This window comes from Orbicella franksi, chromosome 8 (assembly GCF_964199315.1).
Source record: "Orbicella franksi chromosome 8, jaOrbFran1.1, whole genome shotgun sequence".
NCBI classification, from domain to species: Eukaryota; Metazoa; Cnidaria; class Anthozoa; order Scleractinia; family Merulinidae; genus Orbicella; species Orbicella franksi.
The window spans coordinates 25,038,690-25,050,485 of record NC_138152.1 but is presented as its reverse complement, the minus strand read 5'-3'; the positions used below and the strand labels follow the sequence as shown (position 1 = coordinate 25,050,485).

The following is an 11,796-nucleotide window of genomic DNA, read 5'->3' as shown; positions in this document are numbered from 1 at the left end:
TAACCCGTTTCATATTTGTTTCTGATCTTGCTGGCCATTTTTGAATTAACATTTTTTAATTAACATGACTAAGGTGTAGGAAAGTAATTAATAAATACAGGTTCTGGGTTAACTAATTAATGTACAATTCAGTTTACAGACACCACTAAATCCTGACACCTTAAGCCTGTTGGATTTAAGAGTACAAAATAACACAGATACATGTAATTCAATGAAATGTCAAGCCTTAAGATGGTCACTTATGGGAGGTGGTTGCTTTACAAGAGTTTAGACCATACTGGGTCAAAATTTTGCCTCATTGTGCAGTACCAGAAAATATCCATACTCCCCCCACAGAAAGGATTGGAATTTCCTGTGGGGGGAGGGGGGGGGGTTCCCTAAGACCAAAAAATTTAAAGAAATGTATCAAGTTTAATTGGAATTTCCAGAGAGGCTGGGGGGTCTTGGAAAAAATCCCTTCCATGGGGGAGGTATGGATATTTTCTGGAACTACACATTAGCATATGCTAACTGCAGAGACTTACATGTACCCCATGTTTTAAATGACTTATTCACGTGAAAAGTCAATTCCGAGAAAAACATGTGGTACTTCCCACTGAGAAAATTTCCGTCTCTCTATGGTACAACCCAGGAATGCAATAATGTTACAACACCTTATTATCCAATTTCTGCTCAATAAAAATAATTATGATCTGTCCAGTGGTTGCTCACTGGAGGTTAAAAACAAAAGAACATTTCAAACTTTCATCTCTAAAAGTGGTAGCAGTCACTTACGAGAGGTGGTCGCTTGCAAGAGGTTCCAAATATAGTGATGTGACTTGAAAACTTTTGGTATTTTGGAAAACTGGTCGCTGAGGAGAGGTGGTCGCTTACAAGAGGTGGTCACAACCAGAGGTTTGACTGTAAATTAAAGCCTAAGCTGGCAGCTGGCTCATACATGTAGCTCTCAGTACTTACACTGTAACTCTGGTTTCTGTATCATAGAGCAGCTAGGAGTTCTGAGGAACACAACACAGTGACCCTGGCCAGGGCCCAAACCCGGATGGCTTAGTCTGTAGTACAGTGCATAACCATTTAGGCCACAATGCATGCTTCCCACAAGTTAATAAAGGTTAATAACTAAATGTAATGAAACTTGCTTCTGTATTTTAGATTCAAGATGAATCATCATCATCATCAGGAGAGTCAGAATCTGAAGATGAAGAATCCCTACGACAATCCAAGGTACAAAAATAACAAGTTCCTGATTGATCATTTTTTCAATCATTTACCATTACTGACAAAAATTATGAGTAATTAGAAAAAAAATGGATTTTTCTGAGACTTCCATCTGGAGTTATTTAAATGCGCATTCTAATTTTTAAAGATTTGTGGAATGTTACCAGTTTTACAACTGATACATCAAATGTACCCGTTTTTTTTTTTGTTTTTTTTTAATTTCTGTGTTTCACATCTTGAAAAGGATCAGCAACCTGTTGTGCCACAGCCGACAAACTACAAGCCAAAAGTTATAAATGACATCAAGGCACAGGTCAACAAGGGAAGGTTGGTATTAATGTGGCTGAATGTAATTTAGGTTAAGTTAAAAACGAAACCATATTGTTGGCTAGCAGTCTCCCTCAGGGTGGTGTACGGGGTGGCCAAGGGATTTCTGTTGAGGCACCTTAATTTTACAGCTTGGCTTCGGATGTCAAGTCATTCTGTGTGTTTTTCGCTGTCAGACAGATCTCGTTAAGCTTTTCTCCCAGTCCACCCATCTCACTTGTCTTCATGGTAGGTATGTGGCAAGTATCCTGTGTTTCCACTGTTTATTAAGTGTGATGGTACTGATCGTTGCCACTCACAGGGTTGTCATGAATACTCTACGTGCTCAGTTTAGATAATTGCTCTAGGACTCCACCATCCTTTCTGCAGGCACTATTCCCTAAGGTCATCTATTGTTGATGAGTTTACTAATGCTATTAAATTACATGATATAAGTTGTGTATTAAACCAAGAAGGCATTGAAACAAATGTATACACAATATCTTAAATATGATATACTCTCTTAACTAGGAAAATGATCCATGCTGTTAGACTTGGCTTTGGATTGTACAGGCTTGTCCAAGAGGAACAAAATAGAAAGGTATCTTATGAACAAATGAAATTTTTGAAAAATGTAATATTTGCAAATTTAAAAATGTGAAGTTTTGTTAACTACATGTACATGTACAGTTTCAAGTAATTACTATTAAAAGCAAATCATTTTTCATGAAAGTAAATGTCATTATTTTAGATGATCAGACTACATGTACATGTAAATACATTTATATTGTACGGTATGTGTGCAAAGAATATATACTGTCAGCATTTCACAGGAAATGAGAAACTAATGCCACATTTCTGGCTTGATAAGTTAGAAGTATAAATTTAAATATTGTTATTTTTTATTACATGTACAAGGGCTGTCACAGTCAATGAGCGATCCAGAAGGGTCTTTACTTGTACCCCCAAATGATTTAAATTTATGTAAAATAATATATAAATTTATATAAACTGCTTAAATTTTGATCTAACCTTGATTGATGTATGGAGTCCTTAAATTCTATTATAAAGTCCTTGCATATTTTTTAGCAAGCTGAGGCTGAGAAGGAAAGAAAAAGGAAAGAAGAAGATGCAAAGAATCAGATGAAACCTGCATCTACAGACAGTGAAGATTCAGATGATGAATTGGACATTGAACTTAAAAGGTTTTCTTAAATTTTTTTTGTATATATATTTAAGAGAGCAGGAAATACATATTCAATATATTTTAATTGTATTATTCGTAATTCTATTTTTTTTATCATAATTTACAGTTATATGATTCCAGTATCTACCAGTCCAACTAGAGAGATTGAATCAGGGTAAGTTAATCACTCATAAATTAAACATTTTTAAAGTTTTAGAGCAATCACTAGTCTAACAGTTTTTAATTGGATTTTTCTTTGTATCTTGCTTCAAAGGAAAAAAAAATTGAATTAAATTTATTTTTCATGTTTAGTTTTGGGGAACACCTTGACCCACAACAAACTCAGCAGCGACCTGGCAGTGCACATTCATCAGCAAGCAGCCAACGGTGGAAATGGCTAAGTGAGTTCAGTCTTACATGTATTCAACCATAATTAATAGTAAAAATTCGATAACTATGTGTTGGTGCAAATTCTAGTACTCGGTAGCTGCAGATTCAACAGTGTACATGTGGCTTAGAACAGGATTCTACAGATAAGCAGAGATGTTCATGAATGATTGTCATAGTGATGATGATGAGCATCATGCATGTGTATTTCATTATGTTTGTCTGGTTTATACATGTAATAATATATTGATATGGTCAGTAAGACTGACTACATCATTGAATGGATCAGGTTTCAAAACCATATTATTTTCCTTCTTGATCAGGTCTATGATTTAAATGTTGGTTACAAGACTAGTGCAGTATTTATGAATAGACACTAAAAATTCATATTGTTACATGTAGGTACAACTGTTAGTGCTGCATTTCGGAACCCCCAGACCCCCCAGCCACAGGTACAAGTGTCGTCTCCAAGTCCCTCCCCGTCAACAGAGTTAGATATTGACAGGCAAGTTGATAACTTACTAGATAATAGGATAGGAAAGGATACTTAATTTAAGCACCTTTTATTTTAATCACACTCGGCTACATGTAAATATCATACTCAGTTACAGGTAAAATGAAAATTAAAGCTAACTTTAAAAAAAAAAAAAAAAAAAAACTTCTTAGAAACTATTGGTTAGGAGCTTTTAAAACCCCTCAATCACATTTTAAAGATAAGGTTATAAGCTCAGTTAGTGGTGAAGACTCTTGTTTGAAGTGACCCTTAAAGACTAATTGAAACGGTATGCACACTGTTATAATAACAAACAAATGTAATGATTATTTCATAATAAACAATGAGGATTATTTCAGAATAAAATAAATTGCTATGGAATCCAGTCGCCCCATGAATAAACCTACTTCACCATGTCACTGCCAAGCCATAAGCTTAACTGTTATTTAATTCAGTATTCACAGACATATCCTCAATCAGGTGGCCACAACTTCTATGACAACATTACAGTTTTTAACCAATGCTACTTAAAATTAATATTTTTAACTCGTTCTGTAAACTGTTACATAAACACTTACGCTTGGTTAGCTTGTAACCTCCAAATGTCATTATAAAGGGGTTTTAGAAGCTCCCAACCAATAGTTTCCAACACGTTTTTTTTAAAGTTAGATTTAATTTTCTTTCTACGTTTAGTTCAGTATAATTAAATAATTGATATTTTTAACTTGCTGTTCAGTAAACTGTTACATATGAACTTAGCTAGCTACTTCAAAGCTAAGAACGTCGAAAAGATGAATTGTTGAAAAGAACCCGAAAGGCTGAAAAGTCCACGTGAAATAAAAGCATCGACAGTCAAAATGGGCATTACCGCTGACCAACATAGTTACAAGTGGCCTAGCGAAATGTTAACCCGTCCATAACGGACAGAAATTCCGAGAACATTCATGCAAATACACTAAACGCGCAAAGCTGTAACAGCAAACTCGTGGCTAACACTGAAAGGCCATGAAGAGAACAGTTAAGAACAGCTATTGTAGATGACAAAATTTCGGCTGGATTTAATATCTCCCCTTTCAAAAGCTAAAAAGAACACCCCCGGTGGGACTCGAACCCACAACCTTTGAATTAGAAGTCCAACACGCTAGTCCATTGCGCCACGGGGGCCACTTGATATTAGTTGAAGAATAATCATTATATCAAATGTATTACATCACGGTCATTGTTATTTCATGGACAATGTGATACATGTATATATAGAAGCATATCGAAAAATTCTGGTAATATGTGCTGGGTCTATCTTTAATTTTGCACCTAAAAGGGCTTTTTTTGTTGAGTTTATTGTCATGGGAAGGGGCCTTGTTTTATTTGCCTTCAGGAATTTTGCGTTACTGAAATATGTAGGTTTGCATCTATGAAAGAGATTTTTGTAACCCCCAAAATATCTCCATGTAGCTGCGTGCGAGAACAACATATCAGTATTCACAGAGATATCCACAATCAGGTGGTCACAACTTCTATCACATCATTACAGTTTTTAACCAATGGAACTTAAAATTATTATTTTAACTCGGATCGTTCTGTAAACGTTTACATAAAAACTTAAGCTTACCTAGCTTGTAACCTCCAAATGTCATTATAAAGGGGTTGTAAAAGCTCCTAACCAATAGTTTCCAGGACGTTTACTTTTTTTTTTTAAAGGAAGATTTAATTTCCATTGACGTTTAGTTTACTCAGTATGAGTAAAATAACAATTGATATTTTTAACTTGCTGTTCAGTAAACCGTGACAAATAAATTTACCTAGTTAGCTTCTTCAAAGCCAAGCAAGCCGAAAAGATACATTGTCAAAAAGAACCCGAAAGGCTGAAAAGTCAACGTGAAATGAAAGCATCGACACTCAAAATGGACATTACCTACATAGTTGCCATTGGCCTAGCGAAATGTTAACCCGTCCATAACGGACAGAAAAGGCAAATCCACTAAACGCGTAAAACTGTAACAGCAAACCCGTGGCTAACACTGAAAGGCCTTTAAGAGAACAGTGAAGAACAGCTCTTGTAGATGGCAAAATTTTCGCTGGATTTTATATCTCCCCTTTAATTCAAAAGCTAAAAAGAACACCCCCGGTGGGATTCGAACCCACAACCTTTGAATTAGAAGTCCAACACGCTAGTCCATTGCGCCACGGGGGCTACTTGGTCTTAGTTGAACAATTATTATTATATCAAAAGTATTATATCACAGTCATTATCATTTCCTGGACAATATTCTATGTGAAAGCTTATTGGAAAATACTGGTAATATGTGCTTGGCCTATATTTAATTCCACCCCTAAAAAGCCTCTATTGTTGAGTTTATATTGTCATGGAAAGGGGCTTTCTTTCTATTTGTTTCAGGAATTTTGCGTTACTGAAATATGTTGGTTTACATCTATGCATGACAGAGATTTTTGTGACCCCAAGAATATCTACATGTAGATGCGTGCGAGAACACCATGTCAGTATTCACAAACATACGCACAATCAGGTGGTCACAACTTCTATCACATCATTAAAGTTTTTAACCAATGCTACTTGAAATTAATGTTTTAACTCGTTCTGTAAACTCTTGCATAAAAACTTAATCTTACCTAGCTTGCAACCTCCAGATATCATTATAAAGGGGTTTTAAAAGCTCCTAACCAATAGTTTTGAAGACTTTTGTTTTTAAGTTAGGTTCAATTTTCTTTTTACGTTTAGTTCAATATAATTAAAATAAGCATTGATATTTTTAACTTGCTGCTCAGTAAACTGTTACATATAATACTTACTTAGCTAGCTACGTCAAAGCCAAGCACGTCGAAAAGATGAATTATCGAAAAGAACCCGCAAGGCTGAAGGCTGAAAAGACCGCGTGAAATGAAAGCATCGACCGTCAAAATGGGCATTACCCCTGACAAACATAGTTCCCAGTGGCCTAGCAAAATGTTAACCCGTCCAAGTCCGAAAGCATTAATGCAAATACACGAAACGCGTAAAACTGTAACAGCAAACCCGTGGCTAACACTGAAAGGCCACGAGGAGAACAGTTAAGAATAGCTATTGTAGATGACAAAATTTGGGCTGGATTGTATATCTCGCCTTTCAAAGGCTAAAAAGAACACCCCCGGTGGGATTCGAACCCACAACCTTTGAATTAGAAGTCCAACACGCTAGTCCATTGCGCCACGGGGGCTACTTGGTCTTAGTTGAACAATTATTAATATATCAGAAGTATTATATCACAGCCATTATCTTTTCCTGGACAATGTGCTATATAAAAGCATATCGCAAAATTCTGGTAATAAGTGCTTGGCCTATCTTTAATTTCACACCTAAAAAGGCTTTTTTGTTGAGTTTATTGTCATGGGAAAGGGTCTTGTTTTATTTGCGGTAAGGAAATTTGCGTTACTGAAATATGGAGGTTCCATCTATGAAAGAGATTTTTTGTTCCCAAAAATATCCACATGTAGCTACATGCGAGAACACCACGTCAGTATTCACAAACATATCCACATTCAGGTGGTCACAACTTCTATCACATCATTACAGTTTTTAACCAATGGTAGTGCAAATGTCATCAAGGGGTTTTAAAAGGTCCTAACCAATAGTTTAGGCAACGTTTTTTTTTTCCAAGTTAGCTGTATTTTTTCTTTTATTACGGTTAGTTCAGTATGATTAAAATAAAAATTGATACTTTTAACTTGCTGCTTAGTAAATTGTTACAGATAAACTTACCTAGCTAGCTATTTCAAAGCTAAGCACGTCGAACAGATGAATTGTCGAAAAGAACCCGAAAGGCTGAAAAGTTCACGTGAAATGAAAGCACTGATCGACAGTAAAAATGGGTATTACCGCTGACCAACAAAGTTGCCATTGACCTAGCGAAATGTCAACCCATCCAAGTCCGAAAGGTTTAATGCAAATACACCCAGCGTGTAAAAATGCAACTGCAAACCCCTGACTAACACTGAAAGGCCACAAAGAGAACAGTGATGAACAGCTATTGTAGATGACAAAATTTTGGCTGGATTGTATATCTCGCCTCTCAAAAGCTAAAAAGAACACCCCCGGTGGGACTCGAACCCACAACCTTTGAATTAGAAGTCCAACACGCTAGTCCATTGCGCCACGGGGGTTACTTGGTCTTGGTTGAAGAATTATTATTATATCAAAAGTACTAAATCACAGTCACTATCATTTCCTGGACAATGTGCTATAGGTATATAAAAGCATATCGAAAAATTCTGGTAATATGTGCTGGGCCTATCTTTAATTTCACCCCTAAAAAGGCTTTTTTGTTGAATTTATTGTCATGGGAAGGGGCCTTGTTTCATTTGCCTTAAGTAATCTTGCGTTGCTGAAATATGTAGGTTTGCATCTATGAAAGAGCTTTTTGTGACCCCAAAAATATCTACATGTAGCTGCTGTGCGAGAACACCTTGTCAGTATTCACAGACATATCCACGATCAGGTGGTCACAACTTCTATCACATCATTACAGTTTTTAACCAATGGCGCTTAAAATTGATATTTTAACTCGTTCTGTAAACTGTTCCATAAGAACTTTAGCTTACCAAGCTGATAACCTCCAAATGGCATTATAAAGGGGTTGTAAAAGCTCCTAATCAATAGTTTACAGGACTTTTATTTTTTTTAAAGCTAGATTTAATTTCCTTTTTACGTTTAGTTCAGTATGATTAAAATAAAAACTGATATTTTAAACTTGCCGTTCATATAAACATACCTAGCTAGCAACTTCAAAGCCAAGCACGCCGAAAAGATAAATTGTGGAAAAGAACCCGAAAGGCTGAAAAGTCCACGTGAAATGAAAGCATCGACAGTCGAAATGAGCATTACCTACATAGTTGCCATTGGCCTAGCGAAATGTTAACCCGCCCATAACGGACAAAAAAGGCAAATCCACTGAACGCGTGAAACTGTAACAGCAAACCCGTGGCCAACACTGGAAGGCCATGAGGAGCGAAGAGCAGCTATTGTAGATGACAAAATTTTGGCTGGATTTTATATCTCCCCTTTAATTGAAAAGCTGAAAAGTACACCTCCTTTGGGATTCGAACCCTCAACCTTTGAATTAGAAGTCCAACACGCTACTCTATTGCGCCACGGGGGCTACTTGGTCTTAGTTGAAGAATTATTATTATATAAAAGTATTATATCACGGTCATTGTCATTTCCTGGATAATGTACTATATAAAAGCATATCGCAAAATTCTGGTAATATGTGCTGGGCCTATATTTAATTTCACCTCTAAAAAGGCTTTTTTGTTGAGTGTATTGTTATGGGAAGGGGTCTTGTTTTATTTGCCTTAAGGAATTTTGCGTAACTGAAATATGAAGGTTTGCATCTAGAGCGATTTTTGAGACCCGAAAAATATCTACAGGTTGATGAGTGAGAGAACAGCATGTGAGTATTCACAGGCATATCCACAATCAGGTGGTCACAACTTCTATCACATCATTACAGTTTTTAACCAATGCTACTTAAAATTACTATTTTAACTGGTTCTGTAAACTGTTACATAAAAACGTACGCTTACTTAGCTTGTAACCTCTAAATGTCACTTTAAAGGGGTTTTAAAAGTTGCTAATTAATAGTTACGAAGACGTTTTTTTTTTTAAGTTAGCTTTATTTTTCTGGTTAAGTTTACTTCAGTATGATTGAAATAAAACTTGATATTTTTAACTTGCGCATTGCTGTTCAGTAAACTGTTACATATGAACTTTCCTAGCTAGCTACTTCAAAGCTAAGCAGGTCGAAAATATCAATTGTCGAAAAGAGCCCGAAAGGATGTAAAAAGTCCACGTGAAATGAAAGCGTCGACAGTCAAAATGGATATTGCCGCTGACCAACATAGTTACCAGTGGCCGAGCGAAATGATAGCCCGTCCAAGTCTGAAAGCATTAATGCAAATACACTAAACGTGCAAAACTGTAGCGGCAAACCCGTGGCTAACACTGTAAGGCCATGAAGAGAACAGTGAAGAACAGCTATTGTAGGTGACAAAATTTTGACCTACATAGTTGTCATACGGACAGAAAAGGCAAATCCACTAAACGTGTACAACTGTAACAGCAAACCTGTTGCTAACACTGAAAGGCCATGAAAAGAACAATGAAGAACAGCTATTCTAGATGACAAAATTTTGGCTGGATTGTAGATCTCTCCTTTAATTCAAAAGCTAAAAAGTACACCCCCGGTGGGATTCGAACCCACAACCTTTGAATTAGAAGTCCAACACGCTAGTCCACTGCGCCACGGGGGCTACTTGGTATTAGTTGAAGAATTATTATTACATCAAAAGTATTATATCACGGTCATTATCATTTCCTGGACAATGTGCTATATAAAACCATATCGGAAAATTCTGGTAATATGTGCTGGGCCTATTTTAAAATGCCCTAACCAATAGTTTCCGAAACATTTTTTTTTTGTTTTGTTTTGTTTTGTTTTTTTTTTGTTAAAGTTAGCGTTATCTTTTTTCTTTGTTACGTTTAGTTCAGTATGATTAAAATAAAAATTGATACTTTTAACTTGCTGCTCAGTAAACTGTTACAGATAAACTTACCTAGCTAGCTATTTCAAAGCTAAGCACGTCGAAAAGATGAGTTGTCGAAAAGAACCCGAAAAGCTGAAAAGTTCACGTGAAATGAAAGCAGGAGGGAGAGATCAACTTCGCTTGCGTAGCCATGCGATTGCGCGCCCGATGATCGTGACCATTATGACGTCACTCGTGAGCCGGCCCGTGAAGTTTCGATGGCCGCTAAAATAATGACACCAGAAAAGTTTTTCTTCCGATGATTGCTCAAAGAATTTGAAAGAAAGCGATCAACAGAGCACAGGAATAAGATAACCTGTTAATATTGTGTCCAAAAATACTTTGGTTTTCAAAAACTAAATGTCAAAAGGCTCAAAAACACGCAAATTTTCGAGATCGCTCAATTGAAAACGTGATTTAAAAGTGAAACTTTGTGCTCTTTTCATGGGCGATATCTGGAGAACCCAACAATGAACAACACAAACACAAAAATATGATCTTGATATGGTTTAAAACGTTTGAATGGTGATGAAAACGAATCATTTAAAATATGCATAAAAATGATCAGTGGGTTTAAATCCATTATTTTGTAGACGATAGCATGGAGGACGTGCTGATCAATAATCGAAAACCTCGAAATATGAGAAAGTATTAGATGGAAAATGCTTCCTTACAAAGAAATTTAAGCTATCAAGTCATATGCTGGGTTGGAAAGTAAATAATGCACCAAGGAATTATTTTTCTGCGCTAAATTATCCGCAAAACCGTCGAAGATAACATTTTCTTCTGCGAGGCCAACCAACTGACGCATCGCGCAGAATTCTATTGTCTTTCGCGACATATACTTGCAGTGCTCAGTTTTTCAATGCGCGGAATAATAATTACAAATATTAGCTGTCGGAATTCCGACTGCTCTCGTCAATGAATCGGCGGCTGTCAATCAAACGGTCTGATGTGTGAAGTAAATCCCAAGGTGTAATAAGCTAACAAAAGCGCTCTAATTTAAAGGCGGCCTGCGCTCTTCACAAAGACTTTTGTCAACAAAGTCGTGTGCAGCGACATTCTCACTTTTTTTGCTGACATGTCACACTCGAAATGGTTTGAGCGCGGGAGCCAAAAGTTCTCCCACAAAAAATTCTTCTTCCAAAGCGTTGTCAAATGGAAAGAACGGTGCGCATAAAACTTTCTTCTACTTTATCGTTGTCCTCTTTTACTCGACCGGTCAAAGCAGTTCACCAGACGTAATCTTTTACTCGATCGGTTTACGTAGTCTGTCGTTGATCGAGGACTGAAAAGACAACACAGGTCTTTATCTATTCGAAAGATGAAGGGGAAAATAAATGACATTTCTGTTTGAAATCCAGAGCCGAACAAAAAAGCAAAGGCACGCAGCGCGTCTTACGCCTGAGTGAGCATTGTTGTCCACTGCATGTGTGAGATAATTATTCAAAATTGGAACCGTTTTAATTGATCAAAACATTTAAAAGGCCCAGGTTCGAGTATTCAGTTATTAGAATCCTCTTTGGAGTAACATGTCAAAGCGTACGAGACAGCTCGGCTTTTACGCATCACTATTTGATGACGCTTATGATCGTGGCCTCAGTTATAAGTACCGACCCAAGCAAAAGCC

At 36.7% G+C, this 11,796-nt stretch overlaps 1 protein-coding gene and 5 non-coding genes across 7 annotated transcripts in view; 1 reads left to right on the top strand and 5 right to left on the bottom strand.

The window, feature by feature from the left end:
- LOC145495827 (uncharacterized) overlaps window positions 1–11,796 on the top strand; it is a 43,991-nt gene that overhangs the window by 4,224 nt on the left and 27,971 nt on the right. For both annotated transcript variants that reach the window (XM_081475413.1, XM_081475412.1), the window contains exons 2-8: window positions 1,153–1,224; window positions 1,463–1,545; window positions 2,056–2,125; window positions 2,614–2,729; window positions 2,838–2,885; window positions 3,023–3,111; window positions 3,500–3,602. In XM_081475413.1, coding sequence (XP_081331539.1) covers window positions 1,153–1,224; window positions 1,463–1,545; window positions 2,056–2,125; window positions 2,614–2,729; window positions 2,838–2,885; window positions 3,023–3,111; window positions 3,500–3,602 — 581 coding nt within the window. The remainder of the gene's footprint in view (window positions 1–1,152; window positions 1,225–1,462; window positions 1,546–2,055; window positions 2,126–2,613; window positions 2,730–2,837; window positions 2,886–3,022; window positions 3,112–3,499; window positions 3,603–11,796) is intronic.
- Window positions 4,681–4,754, bottom strand: Trnar-ucu (transfer RNA arginine (anticodon UCU)). The gene has a single exon. It is a non-coding gene; the product is annotated as a tRNA-Arg (tRNA).
- On the bottom strand, window positions 5,708–5,781 carry Trnar-ucu (transfer RNA arginine (anticodon UCU)). Its single transcript has one exon. It is a non-coding gene; the product is annotated as a tRNA-Arg (tRNA).
- Trnar-ucu (transfer RNA arginine (anticodon UCU)) lies at window positions 6,729–6,802 on the bottom strand. The gene has a single exon. It is a non-coding gene; the product is annotated as a tRNA-Arg (tRNA).
- On the bottom strand, window positions 7,672–7,745 carry Trnar-ucu (transfer RNA arginine (anticodon UCU)). The gene has a single exon. It is a non-coding gene; the product is annotated as a tRNA-Arg (tRNA).
- Window positions 9,820–9,893, bottom strand: Trnar-ucu (transfer RNA arginine (anticodon UCU)). The gene has a single exon. It is a non-coding gene; the product is annotated as a tRNA-Arg (tRNA).